The sequence below is a fragment of the Podarcis raffonei genome, chromosome 6 (genome assembly GCF_027172205.1).
Source record: "Podarcis raffonei isolate rPodRaf1 chromosome 6, rPodRaf1.pri, whole genome shotgun sequence".
Taxonomy (NCBI): domain Eukaryota; kingdom Metazoa; phylum Chordata; class Lepidosauria; order Squamata; family Lacertidae; genus Podarcis; species Podarcis raffonei.
Window position 1 is genome coordinate 89,740,948 of NC_070607.1, and position 27,907 is coordinate 89,768,854.

A 27,907-nucleotide genomic window follows, 5' to 3' on the forward strand; every position below is an offset into this window, starting at 1 on the left:
TGGTAAAACTATTTTCAGTGACCTCCAAATTGAGAGAATCTTGCTAACGGACAATTACCTTCTATATACATCATTGAAAGCACCCAACATTTAGTCACTTTTGTCATAATCAGAAGGGGAGTAGAGTAATGGGCAAAATTATATACATAGATGTTGTCTCGTTGTCCGTGGCTTTTATTAAGTTTGCTAGCATCAAGGAATCAGGGTCACCAGGGGCAATGATATCAGTGCAGCCAAATCATTTTTTTTATATATATAATAATATTTATTAGTTTTCCAACAAATTGAACACAACACTACAAAAAACCAAAAAAGAAAAAACATACAATAATACAATACAATACAAAAAAAACACACACTGCAAAACACTAACATACAACTAACAAAACAAAACAAAAACCATTTAAAACACAGTCCAATTTCAATATTTTGTCCTTCTTTCACTAATTTCCACGACCTCCTCACACCTCCCTTTTTGTATTCCACTTCTATTAATTGTTTCAGCAATTCCTTTCCATCTTCCTCTATTTTCTATCCTATAATTGTCTTAACACATTCTAACCTTATTTTTCCCTTTAATGCTCTAATAATCTATTTATACTTAATTCCTTATAACATTTCTACTAAAGCCATATAACTTCATTCCAACATTTTTCTAACATTCATTAATTTTACAGTATTTCTGTAAATAGTCTTTAAACTTTTTCCAGTCTTCTTCCACCAACTCTTCTCCCTGGTCTCGGATTCTGCCAGTCATTTCCGCCAATTCCATGTAGTCCATCAACTTCATCTGCCATTCTTCCCTGGTGGGTAAATCTTGTGTCTTCCAATATTTCACGATGAGTATTCTTGCTGCTGTTGTTGCATACATAAAAAAAGTTCTACCCTTCTTTAACACCAATTGGCCGACCATGCCCAGGAGAAAGGCCTCTGGTTTCTTCAGGAAGGTATATTTAAATACCTTCTTCATTTCATTATAAATCATCTCCCAGAATGCCTTAATCCTTGGGCATGTCCACCAAAGGTGAAAGAATGTACCTTCAGTCTCATTGCATTTCCAACATTTATTATCGGGCAAATGGTAGATTTTTTGAAGCTTAACTGGTGTCATGTACCACCTATAAATCATTTTCATCAGTGCAGCCAAATCATGCCTTCCACCACTGGCTAAGGATGGCTATATTGAGAGTCCCATGGACTGCAAGAAGTCCCTCACTAAGATAGACTCTTGAGAATCCCATGGACTGCAAGAAGATCAAACCTATCCATTCTTAAGGAAATCAGCCCTGAGTGCTCACTGGAAGGACAGATCATGAAGCTGAGGCTCCAATACTTTGGCCACCTCATGAGAAGAGAAGACTCCCTGGAAAAGACCCTGATGTTGGGAAAGATTGAGGGCACAAGGAGAAGGGGACGACAGAGGAGGAGATGGTTGGACAGTGTTCTCGAAGCTACCAGCATGAGTTTGACCAAACTGCGGGAGGCAGTGGAAGACAGGAGTGCCTGGCATGCTCTGGTCCATGGGGTCACGAAGAGTCGGACACGACTAAACGACTAAACAACAACAACAAATATTGCCATGAATAGTTTTTCCACCCTTGATGTTACGACACCTGAGGTACTTTGTTGCTAAAATGGAAAGGCAGAATACAAACCCTGAAGGTACTTAATTAGCTGCAGAATAACCACAGGAGAGGCCCTCTCCCTGATCTAGCAACAGTGAAGTAATAATGAAACTTAAGCAACAACCATATTTGCTTAAAACAAGATTCACCCCAAGATTTCAAAAGCACATGAGTTACAAATCATCATTTTGCTGCTGCCTCTGACTGCAACACAGAAATTGGGCTGGAGACGGAGGCAAACAAAGGTTTGTGGTGTGCTTTCAGGAAGAATTTGAAACCCAGGTTCACTGGCAGCGCATACAGTTACACAAAAGCCTGAAAAGGCAGGCTGGATCCTGGCCAGGACCAGAGTTCGTACTGAGCCTGGGTGGGTGCAGCCTTTGTGAGGGACTGAAGGGAGATTAAGCAGCAAACAGTTTTGCAGCAATAACAGCAAGGCAATGATGAAGCTGGAGAACAGATCTATGTTTGCAGTCTTGAGTCTGTGTTTGCAATTGGAGACAATGTGCGAAGACTTTGAAAGGGCAAGCCTCTTTCCCCTTTCTAGGAAAACTCAATATTGTTACATATTTATCTGAACCTGAATCACCTGGCACAGACTGACCACTTTGGCAGTTCTGTGTGAGCTCCCTGCCAAAAACAAACCACAATATGTGCCCAGGAATCCTCAGTCCTATATGCTCAATGTATTACAGAACATGCATATTTCTGAATGTATTTAAATGAACAGCTTGGGCCCTTCATTCATTGGAACAAGAGACTGCCTCCTTCCCGATAACCATCACAATTTGTACATTCAGAATTCTGAATAATCCCAGGGCTGTCAGTTTTGTCTGGGGACTGACAAAGCACAAGCTCAAAGTCAAGGAACCAACCTGCCCAATGTTGCTGGACTCCAAATCTCAGCAGCCCCAGCCATCAGGGCCAATGGGTAAGGATGGGAACTGAACTCTAGAAACACACTGAGGGCCAGGTTCTTCATCCTTGCCCTGAGTGGTGCAGCCATATGCTGTGGTCTGTGAAGTCTGGTTTTGGGATTCCCAAGAAGGCAGAAAATAGCAAGCACCCAGGGCAGAAGTTTTCAACCATTCTGAGTCCATGGCTCCCTTCACCAACTACATTCTCTCTGTGGCACCCTTGTGGGGCTCAGGAGCCTAGTTATGTCACCCCTTGCCTGCAAAGCTGGCAGCCTCTTACCCTTTTTCAAACACCCTCCCTTGTGGAGTGTTCCCTCAGCCTCTTCTCCCCTCTCCTTGGAAGTCCTCCAGGCAGCCACAGCTGCCCTCCCTGGTCTCTGAGCTGCCCACCCCACCCCAAAGAAGAGAAGAAGAGAGTTTGGATTTGATATCCTGCTTTATCACTACCCCAAGGAGTCTCAAAGCGGCTAACATTCTCCTTTCCCTTCCTCCCCCACAACAAACACTCTGTGAGGTGAGTGGGGCTGAGAGACTTCAGAGAAGTGTGACTAGCCCAAGGTCACCCAGCAGCTGCATGTGGAGGAGCGGAGACGCGAACCCGGTTCACCAGATTGCAAGACTACCACTCTTAACCACTACACCACACTGGCTCTCGAGAGAGGTACCTCCCAGAGGCACCATTCGCCTGCAGAGCTTATAGCCAAGGCTGCTGCAATAAAGAGCTGTGCATGCCTTTGGGAGGCAGAGACACGAGAGGGAATCAGAGGAGGGAAGGTAGGAAAGAGGGACAGAGGCCAGTGTTGCCTGTGGCACCCCTGACCATCATTCAAGAAACCCCATGGTGCCATGGCAGACTGGTTGAAAACCACTGACCTAGGGGGTCACCATACATGGGACTGTTCAGCTGCATTCAGCCAGTTCTTGTGCTGACTTCTATGTCTTACAACACTCCCAGACTGTGACTCAGAGGTGGAGTTCAATATCGCTTAAAGCAAAAAGTCAGAGATTTCATTTGACTTGACCAGGCATACAAGTTGCTGTATGCAAATATGTTGCAGAAAAAGGCAGAACTTATTACATGCTTCATGACGTTTCTATATCAAGAGACTTGTGTTAATAAATTGCCTTTAATTAGGCACATTTTCTGCTAGGATCTGAGATCAGCCAGCCTTTTCTTTTAAAGTTGTACAGGTAGCTGCTCAAACAATCAGAATCATGCCAACAAACATTCAGATTTACTATGAAAATTCACCATATAGAATAACTTCCAACTACCTATGGCATCACTGCCTTGACGTGGCGAAGGGGCTTGAAGAACTCAGAGAAGCTATGAACTACGCTGAGCAGGGCACACAAGATGAACAGGTCATAGTGGAGAGTTTTGACCAAACGTGATCCACCTGGAGGAGGAACCGGCAAGCCACTCCAGTATCCTTGCCAAGAAAACTCCATGGACAAAGACAACAGGCATATAAAAGTTATGACGCTGGAAGATGAGCCCCTCAGGTCGGAAGGCGTCCAACATGCTACTGGGGAAGAGCGGAGGGCAAGTACAAGTAGATCCAGAGCTGATGAAGCGGCTGGGCCAAAGCCGAAAGGACACTCAGTTGCGGATATGCCTGGAAGCGAAAGGAAAGTCCAATGCTGTAAAGAAAAATATTGCATAGGAACCTGGAATGTAAGAACCATGAACCTGGGTAAGTTGGAGGTGGTCAAAAATGAGATGGCAAGAATAAATATTGACATCCTGGGCATCAGTGAACTAAAATGGATGGGAATGGGCGAATTCAGTTCGGATGACCATCACATCTACTACTGTGGGCAAGAAACCCGTAAAAGAAATGGAGTGGCCCTCATAGTCAACAAAAGAGTGGCGAAAGCTGTACTGGGATGCAATCTCAAAAATGATAGAATGATCTCGATACGAATCCAAGGCAGACCTTTTAACATCACAGTAATCCAAGTTTATGCACCAACCACTGGTGCTGAAGAAACTGAAATTGACCAATTCTATGAAGACTTACAACACCTTATAGAAGTGACACCAAAGAAGGATGTTCTTCTCATTATAGGGGATTGGAATGCTAAAGTAGGGAGGCAAGAGATAAAAGGAACAACTGGCAAGTTTGGCCTTGGAGATCAAAACGAAGCAGGGCAAAGGCTAATAGAGTTCTGTCAAGAGAACAAGCTGGTCATCACAAACATGCTTTTCCAACAACACAAGAGACGACTCTACACATGGACATCACCAGATGGGCATCATCGAAATCAGATTGATTATATTCTCTGCAGCCAAAGATGGAGAAGCTCTATACAGTCAGCAAAAACAAGACCTGGAGCTGACTGTGGCTCAGATCATCAGCTTCTTATAGCAAAATTCAAGCTTAAACTGAAGAAAGTAGGGAAAACCACTGGGCCGGTAAGATACAATCTAAGTCAAATCCCTTATGAATACACAGTGGAAGTGAGGAACAGGTTTAAGGATTTAGATTTGGTGGACAGAGTGCCTGAAGAACTATGGATGGAGGCTCGTAACATTGTACAGGAGGCAGCAACGAAAACCATCCCAATGAAAAGGAAATGCAGGAAAGCAAAGTGGCTGTCCAACGAGGCCTTACAAATAGCGGAGGAGAGATTTCCTCATGGTTTCCTCTTTTCCAAATAGAGGAAAACAACAGAATGGGAAGAACCAGAGATCTGTTCAAGAAAATTGGAGATATGAAAGGAACATTTCGTACAAAGATTACCATAATAAAGGACAAAAGTGGTAAGGACCTAACAGAAGCAGAGGACATCAAGAAGAGGTGGCAAGAATACACAGAGGAATTATACCAGAAAGATATGGATGTCTCGTACACCCCAGGTAGTGTGGTTGCTGACCTTGAGCCAGACATCCTGGAAAGTGAAGTCAAATGGGCCTTAGAAAGCACTGCAAATAACAAGGCCAGTGGAAGTGATGGTATTCCAGCTGAACTATTTAAAATTTTAAAAGATGATCCTGTTAAGGTGCTACACTCAATATGCCAGCAAATTTGGAAAACTCAGCAGTGGCCAGAAGATTGGAGAAGATCAGTCTACATCCCAATCCCAAAGAAGGGCAGTGCCAAAGAATGCTCCAACTACCGCACAATTGCACTCATTTCACACGCTAGCAAGGTTATGCTTAAAATTCTACAAGGAAGGCTCAAGCAGTATGTGGATCGAGAACTCCCAGAAGTGCAAGCTGGATTTAGAAGAGGCAGAGGAACCAGAGACCAAATTGCAAACATGCGCTGGATTGTGGAGAAAGCTAGAGAGTTCCAGAAAGACATCTACTTCTTCTTCATTGACTATGCAAAAGCCTTTGACTGTGTCGACCACAGAAACTATGGCAAGTTCTTAAAGAAATGGGAGTGCCTGATCACCTCATCTGTCTCCTGAGAAATCTCTATGTGGGACAAGAAGCTACATTTAGAACTGGATATGGAACAACTGATTGGTTCAAAATTGGGAAAGGAGTACGACAAGGCTGTATTTTGTCTCCCTGCTTATTTAATTTATATGCAGAATACATCATGCGAAAGGCTGGGCTGGATGAATCCCAAGCTGGAATTAAGATTGCCGGAAGAAATATCAGATATGCAGATGACACAACCTTGATGGCAGAAAGTGAGGAGGAATTAAAGAACCTTTTAATATGGGTGAAAGAGGAGAGCGCAAAATATGGTCTGAAGCTCAACATCAAAAAAACGAAGATCATGGCCACTGGTCCCATCACATCCTGGCAAATAGAAGGGGAAGAAATGGAAGCAGTGAGAGATTTTACTTTCTTGGGCTCCATGATCACTGCAGATGGTGACAGCAGCCACGAAATTAAAAGACGCCTGCTTCTTGGCAGAAGGGCAATGACAGGCCTAGACAGCATCTTGAGAAGTAGAGACGTCACCTTGCCAACAAAGGTCCGTATAGTTAAAGCCATGGTTTCCCAGTAGTGATGTATGGAAGTGAGAGCTGGACCATAAAGAAGGCTGATCGCCGAAGAATTGATTCTTTTGAATTATGGTGCTGGAGGAGACTCTTGAGAGTCCCATGGACTGCAAGAAGATCAAACGCATCCATTCTTAAGGAAATCAGCCCTGAGTGCTCACTGGAAGGACAGATCGTGAAGCTGAGGCTCCAGTACTTTGGCCACCTCATGAGAAGAGAAGACTCCCTGGAGAAGACACTGATGCTGGGAAAGATGGAGGGCACTAGGAGAAGGGGGTGACAGAGGACGAGATGGTTGGATAGTGTTTTCGAGGTTACCAGCATGAGTTTGACCAAACTGTGGGAGGTAGTGGAGGACAGAGGTGCCTGGCGTGCTCTGGTCCATGGGGTCACGAAGAGTCGGACACGACTAAACGACTAAACAACAACAACCTATGGCATGCTTTTGAAACAGAGGGACACATGCTTGACAAAACTCTTTGTCAAGTTTGATTCTGCAGCTTACGCTGGAAGCAGTGATAGATGATTACATAGTCCCATTTTGGCAAGACAATCCAGACATACTGATGACTGCAGTTCAAACATTCTTCTCACCTAAGATGGTTGTTGGGTTCGCCACTCAGCACGGATCTGCCTTCACATGGTTTTTCAAAAGGAAGCAATGCAGAAAGCCAGGTCAGAGGGAAGAATGCACTTTTAAAAATTTATCTCTCCTAGAGCATCATCAATATATACAATAAAATGCACCATTCTCTCCCAAATTTTCCTGAGGTTCAACTTTTTCTGTGAAAGCTGCCAATCAGGAGACCTGAAAATTACTGGGGGGGGGACACCCCCAACCTTCCACTCTTTAGCACATTTTTTCCTTCTCATCTGCAAACTATGTTTCCCAACCTGTCACTGCCCAGAGTGGTAAATTCAACCTCTCACCCTGATACACATCAAGATGGGAATTCCACCGAAAAAGTAAAATTGGGTGAAGGAACATCTGCAGCATTCAGATGCGCAACTGATGTCACTCCTCTGAATTGCATTAATTGGAAGAGGATGTGCATCCCAATGCAAAGGAGCAGAGGTCACCTTGGCAACAGAAAAGTGTTCCCTCTTCTCTTTTACAAACTGTTTCACATCCTTTCTCTAAGATGGGGAAGCATGGTTCTGATTACCAAAAGCAAGTGGTAGAATGCGCCCAAATGTATCGTTGGCCCAACCCTACTAACTACTGCAGAATTCTTCCTCCAACTTTGAAAGTCCAGAGATCCTTGATTCAGCAGTAACAATGTCCAGCAGAGGAAATGTCTGCTTCGACGCGCTCAGCTATAGTCATTCCTCCAGTTGCAGTCATTTTCAAACAGGCCAAGAGCAGCCAGTTATCACGCAGCTCGCAAGAAAACGGCACATCGCTCACATCTTCCTAATAATTACAGACCTAGCCCCCTGAAATTCCCAGCTTCACTGACATGTCTGACCTTGCTCTGGACACAGTTCACCTCAGGGTGCTTTGCCCCTAATCTTTGAAGAATCCAAGTGTGTGTAACAGAAGTGGCTGGCCTGGGGGAGAGGATGGGGTGAGGGAAAAAAACCATGCTTAGCAACTTCCAGGTGCAGTCTGGAGTCTATTCATCCTTTAATAACTGAACAAAGCAAAATATATTATATTTTTAAATAATAAATAAATTTATTATTTATATCCTGCCCATCAGCTGGGTTTCCCCAGCCACTCTGGGCGGCTCCCAACCAAATATTAGAAACACAATGCAGCATTAAACAGTAAAAACTTCCCTAAACAGGGCTGCCTTCAGATGTCTTTTATAAGTAAGATAGTTGCTTATTGCCTTGACATCTGATGGCATGTCCCACCACAGGGGCCACTACTGAGAAGGCCCTCTGCCTGGTTCCCTGTAGCTTTGCTTTTCACAGTGAGGGAACTGCCAGAAGGTCCTCGGCACTGGACCTCCAATGGCCTACGTTGGATTTATTAATTTTGGGGGTGGTATTATTTTAGTACGAAATGGATAGATTGTTCTTTAATTCCAAAAGAATAAATAATAAAGACAATATTGATATAAAAGAACCCCAAATGCCACGTCTTTCCAGAAACTGTTTTTTCACCCTGAGAGTAAACTTTCCTTTGGATAGAAGGGCAGAAAGGAAGCAGCCTAAAGCATACAGACTAGCAATTGTTCTTAAAAGCAAGGGGGGAAAGTTAACAGGTTAGACCACAATGGCCTCCATGGATGAGCTTTTCCTAAAAGATTTCAACTGTGGTGGCTTTCAGAAAACCAAAGACGCTTCATAGGGAAGAAGACAAATGATTCTTTTCTATAGAGAACACCATTTTATTACAATCACTAAGGGAAACGACATTAAACTGACCCTGGAGGAAGAAAACTAGTTCTTTCTTCTTTTTCTGAAAGCTGCCAACAAGCACCACTTTTATCTCCTCTAAACACAACTCAACTAGTGCTGCATGTGCCGAAGGCATAACTGCTGCAGCTCCCTCTTTGAGTATCTTTCTCTTCTCGGACAAATATAAGATTTGAAGGTGCAATGAGACAGCAGGCAGGACTATGTTAACTCCATGCTTTAAAAATTAAAAATTATTGCCAATAAAAGCTAAATTCTGCATATGATTATGAAAATCATATGTTGCATAGTTCTGCTTATTTTGCATAACTTTCATTTTTTACTGCTTTTCACAAATTATTTCGGCTTGGGGTGGGGGGAGGAAAAAATCTATCTATGCAGGGTACAAAGTGCCATCCCTCCGAGTTGTGCCATTTTAGCAGGCATTGTCCAATGCACTTTTGTGCATATCTTCAAAGCCACAAGAGCTAGAAACCTACTTTATGTTTAAACTGCAAGCTGAGATCTTACGAAGTCATATGCCCAATACCACAATCTGCAGAATTGCCTGCAGAATGGTAGCACACATATACAGTGGTACCTCGGGTTACAGACGCTTCAAGTTACTCTATTTCGGGTTGCGCACAGCGCCAAACCCGGAAGGACCAGAATGGGTTACTTCTGGGTTTTGGTGCTCGTGCTCGTGCATGCGCATAAACACTAAATTGCTCTGGGCTAAACTTTTCCTTGTGTGTCACAATAGAAGAGGATTTGGTACTTCAGAACATTATCATCCTCTGGCTGTGAACACACACCAAGTGGTGTAGCCTGTGGCCCAAATAGGCTCCCAATCTTCACATGCAAGGACTGTCACATGTCTCCCCAGTATAACTCACAACCAATAGCTCCTTTTAAGGAGGATTGCAACAGCTCTACAATCAACAACACTTAGCTGCAAGCATGTCCTGGCATGAATGTTCTCTTTTTGTTGCTTTCCAAGACCCTTAAGCATTTCTCTTCACTCAGCTATCCACAAAATACTAACATCATATAAACTTTTCTGTGGTGTCTCGGCCTGGAATCACCTTCATGGGAGGAGAAGTCAGGGATCTGGAAAGAAGCCAGTTCCTCAATATTCCTTAAAGCACTTTAGTCTCTTTGCTAATATAGACAACTGCTACATCACAACTCCCTGATACCTATTGTATCTGTTCATTCTGAAATCAGGATAACCATTGTAGGCAAGAATCCCCACCTCACCTATAAACAAGCATTGACATAAAGGGGGGGGGGGAGAGAATAACCACTAGAGTAGTCTTAATGTTGATTTAAGGCAGGGGTCAGCAAACTTTTTCAGCAGGGGGCCAGTCCACTGTCCCTCAGAACTTGTGGGGGGCCAGACTATATTTTGAAGGGGGAGAAATGAACAAATTCCTATGCCCCACAAATAACCCAGAGATGCTCTTTAAATAACAGCACACATTCTACTCATGTAAAAACAAACTGATTCCCAGACCATCCGTGGGCCGGATTTAGAAGGTGATTGGGCTGGATCTGGCCCCCCGGGCTTTAGTTTGCCTACCAATGATTTAAGAGGTACCTAAACACCATCATATTGGGGATATGTCCCTAAGGGGTGAGGAAATTCTGAACTATAGGCCTAACTATCACCTTGTTTAGCATAAGATTAGTAATGATCAACAATGAAAGATTTTCAAGGGTCCAAATTCTGCAGCCACCGCTAGAATATCCTGCATTTGTAGAACCACTGACCAGGGATCCAACCAAACATTTGTAACATTTACACGCTCTAAGAGCTACCAATTCAACCAACACCCAAAGTTAAATGCTTGCTACTGATTACAAAGATGAAATATTGTTCTCTTTTTGGACAATCCACCGAGAGTTTCCTAACCAATTTGCTCACTTTATAACCAGTAGTCAGGGGACATCAAGATGCCAGGCTACAGCTTGCCTCTGATGATCACAGGTTAGCATAAACATCAACCATTCTTGCTGATGATACACAAAAGTCTGCAGCTGAGCTGAAACAGTTACAATCCCACCCACACCCAAAAACAGATACCTCCAAATAGATAATCAAATGAATAGCCCTTCCCATTATTTAGCAGAACCTCCTTGACCTCCCCTGCCAGAGAACTGTAAACTTAAAGCCATCACAGGCCATTCACTACATGATGTGAGTCTATTATATAAATTACTCAGGCTGGGTGGCCCGCCACTTCAGTTTTTATTTTTATTTCCCCCCTCCCTTTTCTCTTTTTCAGGTTGTCATTCACTGGCTGGGGATTCCAATGCTCCTCCTTGCTTCTTTATTTGTGGCCCTGCTACTCAGGACAGATGGGCAGGCAACAGGAAAGGGCACAAACAAAAGAACAGCTTGTTAAAGGGGAATAATAGCAGCCTCATTCACAGGGTTGTCGTGAGGGTAAACGAGGCAAGAGTTGCCATGCACTTTGTACACAGAAAACAGCTACCGAAAGGAACCGCCATCATCAGTAACAACCTTATCAATTTCAGCAAAAAGAAAAGAAACTGCAAAATGCAAAGATAGGCAACTTTATCTGCTTTGCCTGGCCATATCCCCATCATTCAAAGGCATCCTGGGACGCGGACGCCAGGCTCCTTCCTTGGAAATCTTAGCCACTGCCACAAGTATAGGTGGTGATAGCACAGCTGCAAATCCCAACAGCAACTACCATATTTCTTGCTCTGTAAGACTCACTTTTCCCCTCCTAAAAAGTAAGGGGAAATGTGTGTGCGTCTTATGGAGTGAATGCAGGCTGCGCAGCTATCCCAGAAGCCAGAACAGCAAGAGGGATTGCTGCTTTCACTGCGCAGCGATCCCTCTTGCTGTTCTGGCTTCTGAGATTCAGAATATTTTTTTTCTTGTTTTCTTCCTGCAAAAACTAGGTGCGTCTTGTCGTCTGGTGTATCTTATAGAGCGAAAAATACGGTATTTTGCAGCTGTTGATGTCACCAATCGAGCTAAGAAGCCGTCTCCCATAATTTACTCAACTACTGATACTGAAGTTGGGAAAGATGGAGGGCACAAGGAGAAGGGGACGACAGAGGACAAGATGGTTGGACAGTGTCATCGAAGCTACAAACATGAGTCTGACCAAACTGCGGGAGGCAGTGGAAGACAGGAGTGCCTGGCGTGCTCTGGTCCATGGGGTCACAAAGAGTCGGACACGACTAAACGACTAAACAACAACAACTGATACTAGAAATGCATTGCATCCTCCTGGTCTTGATTTTCCTATTTCTAGTGGTGCAGGACGCAATAGCAGCATTTTCATCTGATGTGAGACGATTCGGTTATCAGTCCAGTTATCTTAGTTATCAGTTTGCAGATAGGAATAAAACAAGTAACCGAATTGTTCCTGAATATCATAGCGATCCATACACCTGCAACCTTTGGATAGAGGCAAACTTTCCTCGCAGTACATAGAACTTACAGGCAGGAAAGTGGCGTTGAAACCTAGTTTGAATTACACTACCACAAAAATGAGCAGAATTCTGATATATCAACTTCGCACGAGAAAAACAACACACAAGTGGAATTTCCGAAGCCACAAGTAAACAGACCAGGCTGTTAGAAAACAAATGTCATGTCTGCCTTTGCATTTAGTGTTTTCTAGAAAATTGAACCCAAATGTTTCAGAAGCCAGTAGGGCGGAACAGTAAACCTCCAGTCTGCCTGCTGCGACACTATAGTCCTTTAAATGCTACATCATCAAAATCACACTCCAGAACTGAATGCTCTCGACTCACTGAATTCCAAGGAGGGAATTGTTTACAACACAGACTGCTTCCTCTGCCTATTCTATTCAGCAAGCAACTGGTAAGCCAGTTCTCCCCCAGAAGCTTTGCCTGTCACATTTTGTCTGCACTTGAAATGAAAGGCTGGCATATAGGTTACTGTCAGACCTTTCAGCGATGGAAAAGTTCTCTCCTAGGAGATATTCAACTGCCTCCATCCCCAGGCATTCATCCTAGACAGCTGCCCTCCTTCCTTCGTGTATTGGAGCTTTGTTTAAATATTTAACTAGAGTGTTTCAAACTGAAGCTGCCTGCTTTGAAATGAGAACTAGTCCACAAACAGGCAAAGCCGATGGCCCTAGGTCATAGAACTGCAAAAGGCACCTGGAAATTACCTTTCTTACTGAGTCCCTGCACTTGCAAAGAGAAAACAGTGTCTAACTATTCCTTTGTGGAGATTTCTGCAGATAAGATTGGCAGATCCATTAAAACCAAAGGCTCACAACCAGTCAGGGTTTTCTACGCACAAAAATTATATGGCAATTGTTGTACACACGCAGTTATTTTGCAGAATTTGTGTTATCCCTTGCATGCTGGTGTCAGACACTTTGCTTCTTGGAATTTTCCACTTGTCTAGGAAAAGTTTAACAAAGAACCAGGAGCATCGTTATACGATGTATACTCTCTGATTAATCCAGTTCAATTTGTTGATACATGTACAGTGGTACCTCTGGTTAAGAACTTAATTCGTTCCGGAGGTCCGTTCTTAACATGAAACTGTTTTTAACCTGAGGTACGACTTTAGCTAATGGGGCCTCCCGCTGAAGTAAAGTTCTTAACCTGAAGTACTACTTCCGGGTTAGCGGAGTCTGTAACCTGTAGCGTTTGTAATCTGAGGTACCACTGTATTATTCTTAAGGGTATTCTCTTGATAATATGGGAGGGGTCCCCATTTAAATATATATAATACTTCAAACATAAATCAAACTTTTCTTCAAAATATAAAACAATGTTCTAGCAGCCTATATCACACAAACAGGCCGAGTGAACCACTGTTTCTTAAGATATAAACAGTGACCCAGAAACCAGGTTATCAAAAGGAAGGAAAGGTTATTGGACACCAGATACTTTTCACATTCAAATCATTACACTTGGTCTTGACAGGCCAGTATGAACTCTGATCCCCAAAGGTCTGAGCTAACATTCAACAACAGGATATCAGCAATTTGCTTTAAAATCCCTGAAGTGACTTCTCAAAGTGCAGTTATTTGCTTTCTTTTGTATTTAAGTGGCGTGTCACCTTTCAGATGCTTCATCCCGCCTGCGGAAAAAGATCTCGAAAGCTCAAATGTCCACACGATCTCACTAACAAAGAACAGGCCAGTATTGACTTTGTGACTTTCCTTCAACCGCAAGGTCTCAAACCCATCCAATTAAATATATGGAATATATGTATGATGGCCATTATGGAAATTTCCCTTATGGCTGGCTTATCCCTAGAATCAAGATGAAAGCTTTGCCTGCTCTGTGTCACTCCCTGTTGCAAGGAGAAGGGTTCAAGCACAGCTTTCTCGCAGGAATGCTGTTGGTCTAGGTGCAGAGATGCCTCACATTGGAGAGCAGTAAAATATGCATCTCAGCCCCTCATGCAGCCTGAAATAGTAAGATTCTGTTCAATATATATATTGCACATACATCTGAAGCACTTTGCAAGCAAGGTAACCTTGCTATTTCTACATGTAGTGCTACAGCTCTGAATGATTCCGTTGTCTTCTGGACAAGACTTTGGGGGCCAACAATACAGTGACTGTAGTTATCTAAGGAAAGTTGCAGGATTTCCAATGTGTCCTGTTGTGTAACTCAAAAAACAATGAACAAAGAAGTACTCTCTTGTCTATCAATATCTCTGCAAAGTAGAAAGGGTTAGGGTTAGGGTCCCTTGATCAAGGAGGATGACGTTTTCCTGCAGTTACCTGTCCAAGATCCAAGGTGACGTTGACCTCATTGAATTCCAGCCTTCGTGAAAGAGGAGGGCTTTGCCACCAGCGCTCGGTGCCATCAATAGCATTGGTGATGGGATGGGCTTTGTTGCTATTGGCCGATGAGCAGATGTCACAGTACTGACCCTGTGGTAAAAAAAAAAAAAAGCAGAGAAAAGGTTTCCATTTTTATTCAGGAAGATTATGGATCCACACCCTCATTCCACACCTGTGATCATAAACATGGACCATATTCAGTGCTCCAAGCAGCCCAGAGGCAATAGGGAGGCTCTCAACCCTAACTAGATTGAAAGCAGGCCATGAGATTGCACACTTCCCCCCCTAGACCTTATCCTCAATGGAACAAATACATCTTACTCTTCTCCTGTGGCCTTTATTGCAGCGCACGCATGCACGCGCGCACACACACACACACACACACATATACATATATATGCAGTAGAGAACGTGAAAAATGTGACAAAAACTGAAAGTAAAAGCTGCTGAATTTCTCCTCCCTGGTATGGAGAGAATGTGCAAGCTCATTCATGCATCTCATTCATGTAGTGCTAAGCCACAGTGGCAAGAGAGAGAATAGAGAGGTTATTCTGTCTGAAGGCCTGTGAGAAGTGGTGTTTGGTTTCTCACAAGCAAGATAAAACTGTGCATCATATTTATGAAAGTCCTGGGAAAGCAAATCCATCAACCTTGTACATCGGTCCAGTTAGTTATCTTAGCTAGTTAACAGTTTGCTATGGGGCCAAAGTCAAAATGCTGATCTTAACCTTAAGCCATCTTAAGTGTTATCTTGCTATCTCACAATTACAGATTGATAAGTAAAAAATCTTCTCTTACACTGTCTCATAAGCTCTGATCCCACTTCACACACCAGTGTTGTGTCGCTTTGCAACCTACTCTAGCAGCACAGCCAGGTAGATTATTCCTTAAGGGATGACTGTAGTCCACTCTGAGAACAGTAGTTCTGTTCTGGTCACAAGATACCAGGACTCTTTCCAATATCTCTTCTCACAGTTCCTCCTATACCCACACAAAGGCCACAAGGCTTCTACGGTTCCCTTTGGCTGAGGGAACAGCTTTTTCCACCCTCCCCATAGTCTGTCTCTAGAAATGCAGAATGCATACATTCCAACAATTTTCTGTGATGATATCCCTGCTGTCTGAAAGATAAACCGAACCAGTCACATCTGCTATGCATTTTAGGAAGTTGTTTGCTTGCTCTTTGGGCACCTCTTAAAATAACAGTAACACAATTCTGCATGATGATTCCTGAAATCAAGAAGCATCTGTTGAGATATAGTTGGGCGCCATTTTGAATCAAAATAGTGGGCTGAACCTTTCAAAGTTGCACAGATTTTATCCACCGATTTCAAAACTGCCCTGATTTTTTGTGGGGGTTTTTAATATAATTTCTGAGCAACATCAGGTATGAGGCTGCTGCTACTATAAAATAAAAGAGATGAACTGTAGAAGAGTAACTACATGAGTTACATGGAATATCTAAGTTAACGGTCCCGCACAACTATGGACTGACTGGGTAAATTTGGGCAACAAGCCTGGGAGGGAGCCCAGTATTCCTCATGTGGGGGGGGGGATGGAAGAAAACATGTTGTGTGGTTGAAGAGAGTTTTTTTTTAAATGAAGCAACCTGCCCTGAGCCTTAGAGTTAGGATGGGCTGAAATAAATATGTTGCTAGTAATGCCAAGCCAAGCACATTTGGTCTAAAAATAAACGTGACATTTGTATCGAACCTAGAGAGTTCTTTTGTTTATTTGTTTTAAATGTTTTCGGAAAAGTGAAGCATTAGGTCAAAAGTAGGATCTCAGCAGGGGCGTAATTTGCTAGCAGGATTAATGGCCTTCTGCTCTAGCAGTAGACTGGATCAGTGCCTCCACGTAGGCCTGCCGGTGGTTGCTATGGTAACGGCAGCATGACACCAGGCCGAACTGTCAACTTCTTTCAGGCCTTCTGCTCTTCTGTGGAGGAAATGAAGCCAACACTTAATGGGGAAAATGGGACAATCGATTTGCTGCAGTTGCCATAAGTCCAGAATTTTCCCAAGCCAAGCCAGTATTCAGCCTCCTTAAGCAACGTCCAGGTGAAAATGACTGAAATGTCTGGGAAAATCCAGGCATATGGCAGCCCATGTTGGTAGTGCAGATTTTGGCAATTTTAATTAAAAATACCTCAAAAACTTTTGCTGTTGTTGTTGAGATTTGTCCCAAGATCACTAGTCCACCAAGATCAAACGTTTGCCAACGCTGCTCATCCATCATATATTAAATAAACAACATCATTTCTCCCATTAAGGGAAAATGTATGTGGGAGCGTGAGGTGGTGTTTGGTTTCTCACAAGCAAGATAAAACTGCGCATCATGTTTATGAAAGTCCTGAGAAAACAAATCCCATCAACCTTGTAGATCCAAGCAAATTGCAACAATAGGTTAAATTGCAACAATAGGCTTTTCTCAGGAAAAGAGATGGGAGACCTAGAAAGGTTTTGCAGGAGCAGACAAGGAAGTTACAAAAAGGGTTGTGGAATTTAATACCTCGGCAATCAGAGCAAACTGAGATAATGGAGCGGGTCTGAATGGAAGAGCTTGATCTCAAGCAACTGCAAATCTAATCCTTTCTCTCATTTTAAATCTCCCATTTAAAGCAAAGGGATTGTTGAGGTCTTTGCAGGGTGTAATAGAAACCTGTGAGGAAGTACGTTAGAACCGGGAAAACTGATGGGACAAATTTATAGCATTCTTGCATTGTGTCGATCCAAAAGCTACTGTCCACACAGGTCCATTTTGTACATCAGCTGATGGATTAGGCCCGCTTGAAAATTGCTGAGGGCCTTAGTGGACCACTTAAAGGTTATTCCAGCAACTGTAATGTGCTGCACTATTATTATCTATTATTTTTATTTATTAAATGCCCTTCACCCTGAAGTCCCAGTTCAAAATAGAACACTAAAACCATTTAAAACAACATGCAGTCATGTTGGCCACTGTACTGTACATAGTGCTGCTACTATTGCATATTTTTTTCAACACAACGTGCTTTAATCAGAATGGCCTTTCAGATATCTGCTTTCACCAGTCCGCACAGATCTTTTAGGAGTGATCAGCTTACTGCCACAATGGCAAACCAGGATTTCAAATACTCATAAGCCGTGTATCAACTGTGCCAATTGCTGCTGGTTCAACCATTATAGTAGGATCAGCATACAAGGGAGCAGAATACCTCACCAATAGTATATAAAAAAATACAAATACAAAGGCCAACTGTTTAAGGGTGGAAAAGTACAGCCCAAGGTATAATATCATATAGAGAGAAAGATCAAGCTCTCTCTGCCATTAAAACTTCCACTATCAGCTACATAGTCTCCCTCCATCAGAGGCACAGAACTCATGGCACCATGACTCATACACGCCTCAAAGGAAATTTGGGGAATCAAAGGGAATGCATGCAAACTGCTTCTGTTTTTTGTCCAAATCCTGCTCAGCTTAACCCTCCCACTGAAATCAACGGGACTTAAATGCGCTCACTATGTGCCCTAAGTTTTCTCTTGAGTAAGAGACACTAGTGAGTCTCTCATGGGTCTCTCATAGTAGACAGCCAATGAAACAACCGCATGCACACAAAAACCTCCCAATTACTGTACTGCCATTTCAACCACTACTATAGGAAATGGAGAAAAAGGGCAGTAGTAAAGAGAAGAGCAGAAAATATGATAAACCCCTGAGGGCACGATGCAATGCAACCTCTCAATTTTTAAAAAAATGGCTTTCAATTTGGATTTCTGCACTTACTGCTACACTGAATTCATAAGGATTTCCCACCTTGAGATTAACACTCGAATAGTTATTCTAGAAGTACAAGAATAAAAAGATCCATTGTTACTACTACTACTACTACTACTACTACTAATAATAATATTGAAGTGTTTAGGGTTTTGTTACTAAATAGCAGTTAAAAACAACAACCCAATAATAAGCTGTTAAGTTGTTGGGGTTTTTTTCACCTCAATCTTAGGAGAAATAGGGCATTGTCTTTTACTGAGTCAACCCATTGATTTACTTCGTTCAGTATTGCCTCTGCATGATTTCACACACAGTGGTATCTCCCCACCCTATAGTGGACATGCTGGGGATAGGAGCTGGGGCCTTCAGCTTGGTGGGACCACTGAGCTATCTCCCCTTCCCCAACCTTATATATTTATTTACAACAATGATGTGATATGGACAATTGAAGGATGCTACAAGTTGACAGGCCTATGTGAGGTAGCCATTCATTTTGATGCTTGCTCTGTACTGCTTTTAAACGTTTTTATGTTGCTATTTTGTGAACGGGTGGTATATAAATACTTTTATAAAAAAGATAAATGGCTATAAAGAACCCATGAGGCATCATGGTCAAGAGCATTGGGCTAGGGCCTGGGAGTCCTTGATTCACATCTTCATCCATTCATTCTCTGCCTCAAGCTAATGTACCTCACAGGATTGATGCAACAATAAAATGAGGTTGTAGAGAATCATGCACACTACTTTGAGCTTCTTGGAGGAAAAAGTGGGATGTAAAAATAATAAATAAATTGAAGTGTCAATGTCTACTGTAGTTAAAAGGATCTGTGTAAGAACTTTGTGCTTTAACCATTCTCTAGCGAACTGAAGGTGAGAAAGAAAGAACACTTATGATGTGAAACTCTATCCTCAGGTGGCTATTTTGATACACCTATGGAAGCAACTTCTTGGGAGAAAAACAATGACAAACCTATAAGGTACCCCTGCCCGTACGTGCCAGTCTTGACAGACTCTAGGGTTGTGCGCTCATCTCACTCTATAGGCCGGGAGCCAGCGCTGTCCGCAGACACTTCCGGGTCACGTGGCCAGCGTGACAAGCTGCATCTGGCGAGCCAGCGCAGCACACAGAACGCCGTTTACCTTCCTGCTGGTAAGCGGTCCCTATTTATCTACTTGCACCCGAAGGTGCTTTCGAACTGCTAGGTTGGCAGGCGCTGGGACTGAACGACAGGAGCGCACCCCGCCGCGGGGATTCGAACCGCCGACCTTTCGATCGGCAAGTCCTAGGCGCTGAGGCTTTAACCCACAGCGCCACCCGCGTCCCCCGACAAACCTATACAGCATCTGAAAAAGCAGAGACATCACCTTGCCAACAAACTTCTGTATAGTTAAAGCTATGGTTTTCCCAGTAGTGATGTATGGAAGTGAGAGCTGGACCATAAAGAAGGCTGATTGCCGAAGAATTGATGCTTTTGAATTATGGTGCTGGAGGAGACTCTTGAGAGTCCCATGGACTGACTGCAAGAAGATCAAACCTATCCATTCTTAAGGAAATCAGCCCTGAGTGCTCACTGGAAGGGCAGATCATGAAGCTGAGGCTCTAATATTTTGGCCACCTCATGAGAAGAGAAGACTCCCTGGAAAAGACCCTGATGTTGGGAAAGATGGAGGGCACAAGGAGAAGGGGACGACAGAGGATGAGATGGTTGGATAGTGTTCTCGAAGCTACCAGCATGAGTTTGACCAACTTGCAGGAGGCAGTGGAAGACAGGAGTGCATGGCGTGCTCTGGTCCATGGGGTCACGAAGAGTCAGACACGACTAAACAACTAAACAACAACAACAACATGGAAGCAACTATTCTAATGGCCCATCTTATATAATCTTATATAAAGATTAGCTCTTCCATGGTTTTTCTCCATAGTTTTCCAGCCTGTGGGTGTGTTCCACTGGGGAATGATATACAAGGCAGAGAAGGTGAAAGGGTGAGAGCAAGCTTAAGTGGTGCAATTTGGAAAACTCTACAAACCAACTCATGAGTTCATTATGGTTGCGTCAGCCAAAGGAAATTGAACACACATCCCCCTCTTTTTCTCCATGCCTTCATCGTTGATTTAGTCACTAGGGAGTGCTGAAATCCCTTAAGATAATGAACTAAGAACGGTGACCTTTCAACTTAATACCTCCTTTCCTATGCCTTCCCTTTTTTCCCCTTCAGTGCTGCCCACTGTTATGGGAAGGAACCAGCCACAAAAGGATTTTACCAAAGCACTCAGATTGGCCAGAGAAAAATCAGTCTAGGAAGTACGGCTTACATCAAAGGGGCAGCAGTATCAAAGCCATACAGAAGAACATGAAGGGGAGCAGCAACCACAATCCAACTCAACATTATGAATAGCCAAAGCTTGTTTAATTGGAAGTTGCTGGTAGTATCCAAGAAAGGACATATGAATGGTGCAAGGCTGCAATTGGAAGGGCACAAATCAGACCTGGTGAAAGAGGCATAAAGAGTTGTCATGAGAACTTGGGTGCTTGACATAAGCCTCTTGTGTGCAGGTATTACATAGCTGGTTATAGAGAATCGGGCACGGTAGCCTCACGGTTAAACAAGCATTGCCTGTCAAACACCTAGTCTTAACATGTAACAAGTTTCTCTTAGCTATCGCTCTTTTAGCATTCAAGGGTGGTGGTTACTATCAGGTATGTTCAGCATGGACTGAAATCAAAGAAACAAATCGGCTGCCCTTGTTCTTGGGAAGAAATAAGCTGCTCCCCAAAAAGCAGCTTATTGAATGAATAAGTTACCAAATGGATAAATTGCAGTGACCAAATCCAAAGCCCCATTTTCAAGGGTGGCTGGTTCACCCCAAAATAAAAGAATAGTTTTCAGTAAAGCTGAACTTTTATTAGTGCCTACATTTCACCCAAGACCATTTCAGCTTAACACTAAAACAAGACAACAGGGAGAGAAGCCCTTTTGAAAATCCAGTCTCAAAGGGGGATTGTCACTTTGGAAACCACAATGGTGCACTTATGTCACTTGGGGCATGGGCCACTTCACACAACCCATTCTGTGTTTGGCCAGGTGCCCTCCCCAGGCACACAATTTGGGCTGCACTATGCCAGTTACCAACAAACAAGGTCAACTGAATAAGGCATCAGCATCAACATTTCAGGCACCCTGGCATCCAGGTACCCTCTCATGCATGCGTACCCTCCTCCTCACCAGTATGGTAACTGCCTGCTTCTTTTTCTGGTTTAAAATTTTCTGGTTTACCCTGTTCTACACTGTTCTTTAGATGTTCTACACCAGGCACATCCAAGAGGTAGATCATGATCTACTGGTAGATCACTGGACATCTGTGGTAGATCCCTGGTAGATCACTGGCTCCCCCCCCATAGAAGCTCAACATTTTCTCCCTGCTCCCCCCAAAAACGGGGCTTTCCTCCTCCCTAAAAAAGAGCTCAACAACTTTGACCTGAACCCCCAGTTTTTAACTCTGTGAGTAGATCACAGTCACTTGGGAGTTGGCCACCGCTGTTCTACACAAACTTGCAAGCCAAAACATGGGTGGGTTGATTGTTAGCTGGTTTCTGCCATGCTAATTTTTCACTTATGTGAGTCAAGTGTCTTCGACTGCGAATGTATGAATATAATCCTTCTTAATCTTACACAGAGGAAGGGCGCCAGGTGAACTGGCATCTCAACTTCTTCCCGACCCAGCACGAGCCACAATGGTCCCTGCTGCTAAGGTTTGTCTTAAGACTTTCTTCGCACACTGGGGAAGGTTTCAAATTCCACTTGCTTTCCAACTCCTATGGTTGCCCTTGCAGGATTTACAACAGGCCTGGAACACAGGGAAGTAAAAGCTCACTTGCTTCCCTCCACCCCAACCTTTAGCAAATCCTCTCTTGCAACTGGTCTCCCCTCCATCCCAAATGTCCACAGTTGTTAAGCACTTTGCAAAGCGCAAGCCACTTTGAACAGCGGTACACTTTTGCCATCCACATTCCTAGGAAATTCTTGGCCTTGGGTGCATGTGGCCTCTCAGTCAGGTCCCAGTTTAAGCAGACATTTACTTTGACATAAGCCTGTAATAATTGTTTATCCTTAACACACCCTTCTTTCCCACCCACATTCCTTCAAACAATTTGCGGACTTATTCACACCTATATTCTCAACATTCAACACTCTCCATTTAGGGTTGGGTAACAGAGGCACTTTTTCCAAAGTGTTGCACATGGTATTACAGAACAGAAGCATTGTTGTGCCTGGTGTGTAGACTCAACCTTTCCCTGTTCCCAGCTCTTGTTGATTTGCTACACACCACAATGCCTGTATCACACCACCTTCGGCTCCCATAAAAAATATTTACTGTCTGTCCCCAAAGTAGTGTACACCTGCACATCTGTTTTGAAACGGTTTGGAAGAATACCAGATCCAAACCTTCAAGTAAATATGCATAGAAGCATTTGTAGCAGGCTGATCCCTGAATATTCCTGGCAGTCCACACCAAGGAACAAAATCTGCCCAACGAAGTTTGTGCTATCAAAGCAGAGCAAAAGGTGTTGCCTCTGTATTTTAGGGTTTATTTAAAAGCCCAATTCACATTTAACACAAAACCAAGGTTTAGGATTGTAAATATAAGCCACAGTAAGTCTCAGGATTGTGTATTCCCATCTTCTCATCCACAGAGGAGTTCAGAAGCTTCAGCTTACTTTTAAATTAATCACAGTTTACCATTACATCGAAAACCTAAACTGTGGTTAATGAAAACAAGCCAACTTCATGAACTAAGATTTATCAGTTTGTCCAGGAAAGTTAAATCATAAACAAAAGTTTCTGAATTTTCATTGTGGCCATGCCAGAGGCACCAGTCCAAGACTCTAGGCTTGTTCTTGGAAAGCTAAACTATGGGTTAACATTAATTTTAACTATGGTTTGTCCGAAACAACCCAACTTCAAGCTATGGTTTATGAAGCTGGCTATAAAATTAAGATTAACCATAGTTTAAAGTTTAGATGCCGTGTTTAAACTACTGTTAACTGAAACTGGGGGAAAGCTGACAATCTCCTCCTAAGGCTAGCTAAATTCCTAATAATAAACCATAGAGTCTGAATGCAATTAACGTGGAATTAATTAGCTGCAACTTACTTGCCTGGTCACTTTCCAGGGGATTTAAGCAGAACTAACTTTCCCTACGGGACGTGGGTGGTGCTGTGGTCTAAACCACAGAGCCTAGGGTTGCCGATCAGAAGATTGGTGGTTTGAATCCCCGCAACGGGGTGAGCTCTGTTGTTCGGTCCCTGCTCCTGCCCAGCTAGCAGTTCGAAAGCACGTTAGATGCAAGTAGATAAATAGGTACCACTCCGGCGGGAAGGTAAACGGTATTTCCGTGTGCTGCTCTGGTTTGCCAGAAGTGGTTTAGTCATGTTGGCCACATGACCCAGAAGTTGTTTGCGGACAAACGCCGGCTCCCTCAGCCAGTAAAGCAAGATGAGTGCTGCAACCCCAGAGTCGTCCGTGACTGGACCCAATGGTCAGGGGTACCTTTACCTTTACCTTTCTTTCCCTACATTTGGGCTCAGTGTTTACAGCAGGGTTGGGGAACCTCCATCCCAGGGACCAAACACAGGCATTCAGGCTTCAGGCCTCTCCCCAAGCCACACTCCGTTCTGGCTCTACTATCACCTCTTCGAGTGCTTTTGTATGACCAGAATGTGTCCTTGAACTTGTGACGATTCCTCTTGCTTGCTCAATGGGAGGGCGTGTGTTGTGTTTAGAAACCTTTGATTTTATTTTCCACATGGCTAGAAAACCTACTGTACTAAGACTCATATTCATTGCCCTGCACACATTTTGCCTTCAGACCTACCCTCCGGGGTGGACTCTGGTCTTTCTCAAGTTTCTGTGGCACCTTGTGCAAGACTAAAATTCAGCACTCCTGCCTCTCACCTTCCGTTCTGGCTCAATTCACTGCCTCATATGCACGATGCCCTGCAGCAGCCTGAAGGCTTGGCGCCCAGTTTGGTGGAACTGCTCACTCCAAAATCTACCTCTACGCCCAACACTAGCATGTAGGGAATGCTGCCCTAGTGGGAAGAAAAAGGTTCCCCAGCCCTTCAGATGCTGCATTTGTGCTAGACTAGCAAAAATGTCAGTGCCTGCCAACTGCCTGTACTGTTCTTTTATAAGACATTAAACTATGAGTGGAGATACCTGGGCGAGCCAAGGTAAAACTCTAGAGGACTTGCTTATACTTACTAGAAAAGCTCCTGTTTTGAGAAAATGCAAAGATCCCTCTTAACAGTCAAACGTTTTCAGCACAAAGAAGCAACTCCAAAAAAAAGCCAATCATAGAATTGTAAGGGTCACCTAGTCCAATCCCCTGCAATGCAGGAATCTTTTGCCCAAAGTTGTGCAACAACTGTCAGATTAAGAGTCTCATGCTCTTGCCAGCTGAGCTACCTAAATTCTCTCATTTATGTATCTTTTTTTATAGCTGATCCAGTGAAAACACAGAACTCCGAATTCTGAGCAAGGAAGGAAAAAGAAAAGGTGCTTAGAAAAGGGCAGACCAACTGTGCCGCTCTGAAAAGCGGGTTTGCTTCACAGATATTGAGTTATAGATGTGGAAGCCACGTAACACAATAGTTATGAAATGAAGAGGAATATTCGTAGTTCGGTCTCTGGCCATGAACTCAACTGGCGGTAACCTTAAAGTGGGCTACTATGCCTCAGTCCCCACAGATAATAACACTGGGCCAACCTTACAGGATTGTTGTAAGAAAATGAACATTAGCAATACACACACACGCTATTATTAACTAGTAGCATGGAATAGGCCGATGTGTTTTCTCCAACACAGGTTTCCTGCTATTATTTTCTAAAAAACCCACTGGAATTCTTTTGTACGCCTGACAAAAAAGAAATGCATTCCAGCGGCCAATCACATTTGTGTTCAGGGCCAGTCTCAATCAGGTTGGCATTGCTGGGCAACTGCTGAGTTCCATGCCCCAAAATGGGGCCCACTGCCAAATCCAAGAGCCCCCCCCCAGCTCTGCTGCCCCTCCTCCTCATGGACGCTTCCTGATCACCTGGCCCATCTAAGCAAGTCAGCAAGAAGAAAGACCAGCAGCTTCCTCTCACTTTGCCCTCTCCTGGAAAGTTGCAGGGACTGTGCCCAAAGGGGCAGGAGAAGCAGAGAGTATGGGGGTGGTATCTTGACCAAGAACTGCTCCTCCAAAAAAACACCCAACCCTGAAGCCAGGATTGTCTAAATGTCAACATTTTCGAACGTAAGTGCTTAAACTTTCCCCCACTACAATCAACAAGTCTTTATTGTTATTTTTTTTACTTTAAGCCAATGTTTAACTTTGACCGGATCGCAATATTATTATTTTTTGGCAAATGGGCACCCTCAACTTGAGAAAACAGAAGTTGATTTTTTTATGGAGAGGGAAGCAGAAGGCACCCACTGCATTCAAGCATACTAATAAAGCACATAAATCAGAGTTTTGTTGTAAGTTTGAGCACGTTGGGTCTAACCTTAAAATGAATGGGCCACAATTTACCCAGCAGTAACCACTTGCTAACGGCATGTGTGTGTGTTGTCCTGCCAAACGTGAACAGAATCTTACTGCCCCCCTCACAACACTAGAATTCTGATCAGCTATTTAAGTGCTGTAGGACTTGGCAGAGCAGCTCACACACCAAGCTTAACAAACAGCTGAGACGTTACCTCTTGGCAGATGGTTTGTCTGTACACAGTCAATGGAGGTGGGGGCGAAAAGAAGAGTAATTGCATCCCTCCTTAAAACTGGAAGGTGGCACAGCCATTCAGTCCACAGTCACTAAAAAGGTCTGCTAAATTCAATGCTCCTTTCAGAAGTCCACATTATGAAGCGCAGAGCAAACATGTGCTCTGTGAGTGTGCAAACAGCCACAAACACACACTTGCGAGAGACACTTCCTCCCCCGACCTTTTGTGTGCCTGCCCCATTAACTGAGAATCAATCCACCAACCTCAAGTCAACTTGGGAGATAACAAAAGAGGAAGGAGGAGGGGAGATTTCCAGATTTCTAGCCCACACTGGCGGAGGAGCCAGCCAAAAGTTGTGCGCTGTGATAAATAATTGCAAAGCCAGGATATATATTTTTCCCCCACCCTCTTCCTTCATCCTGTAACAGCCCACCTGAGAGAAAAGTCCCATCGTGGTCCACGGGGCTTACTCCCAGGAAAGAAGGCACAGGATTGAATCCTCAAGTTGCGCGCTCTCCACGATGCAAAGATTCGCGCGTGTTTCGTGTTATAAACAAGTCGCCAGCAGGTCCCGGGGCGGGTTACAATAATTTAAAGAAACAAACAAACAAATTTCTTTCCAGTAGCACCTTAAAGACCAACTAAGTTAGTTCTTGGTATGAGCTTTCGTGTGCATGCACACTTCTTCAGTTACACCTTTCTGTAACTGGAATAATTTAAAGCTCATCATTACAAAACACTTAAAACAAATTGCAGCCACAGTAGTAACAATGCAAGATGCGGCCATATGGAAACTAGAAATCAGGAAGCCTCCGATGAAAATACTGTACCTGGATGGTCTGGTTGGGGTCCCCTCCCGCTACCGGCCCGCCCACGAGTTTGCAATACAAATCCTCCACGGCTCTGGGGGTCTTGGCGCCGGAGTCTTCCTCGCCGCAGGTCGCGGTGGCCGAGATCTTGGTCCCCTCGGCCAGGTTGAAGTAAGGTGGGTGCAGGCTGTGGCCGTTCACGTCCGCGTGGAAGGAGACCGGCTGCCCTTCCGAGCCAGAGGGCACGGTCGCGGCCAGCAGCAGCAGCAGCACCAGCGGCAGCACCACTGGCGGCGCGCAGCGGCTCTTCCCCGGCGCCCTCGCCATTTTTTTCGCGTTTGGCAATAAAGCAAAAAAAGAAAGGAGAAATCCCGGAGGAAATTGGGATCGGGGGAAATGGGAAGGAGCAACTAGTGTTTCCCCTGGAGAGCCATGGCTGAGGATCAAAGGGCTAAAGGTCCCCAAAGCCGAGGAGAAAAGGAGACTGCGGCGGCGGCGGCGGCGGCAGCAGGACGCAAAGGGAAAAGTTTCCCGGCTGCGGCGGTTTCCAAGCAAGTAGCAACGAGGCTGCGCAATCGACGCATCAACCTGCAGCTGGAGCCTCACGAACTTGGCGACTTGGAGAGAGAGGCGCACCGTTTCGCCCCAGGAGGAGGGGATATAGCGGGATCCGAGGCGGGTAGGGGTGGGTGGGATCGACGGGGGGAGCAGAGGAGGAGGAGGAGGAGGAGTGGCCGCCGCACGGGGATTATTCATGCTCTGATTCTGCCCATTGTTTTGGACGCCCTCGCGGCCCCCCTCCGGGGTTAACCCGTTCGCGCGCCGGCCCAGAGCAACGTGGGAAGCGAACAATAAAAGGCCCCGGGGTTGGGGGGGCGGTCGCTCCGCGCCGCGTAAAGCAAAA

General features: G+C 44.2%; 1 protein-coding gene across 3 annotated transcripts in view; it reads right to left on the reverse strand.

Annotated features, from left to right (window-relative positions):
- LAMA5 (laminin subunit alpha 5) overlaps window positions 1-27,689 on the reverse strand; it is a 207,160-nt gene extending 179,471 nt beyond the window's left edge. For all 3 annotated transcript variants that reach the window (XM_053394450.1, XM_053394447.1, XM_053394448.1), the window contains exons 1-2: window positions 27,025-27,689; window positions 14,614-14,766 (exon numbers count right to left, since the gene is read on the reverse strand). In XM_053394450.1, the coding sequence (XP_053250425.1) occupies window positions 14,614-14,766; window positions 27,025-27,330 (459 nt within the window). In that variant the 5' untranslated portion in view covers window positions 27,331-27,689. The remainder of the gene's footprint in view (window positions 1-14,613; window positions 14,767-27,024) is intronic.
- Between the last annotated feature and the right edge of the window lie 218 nt (window positions 27,690-27,907).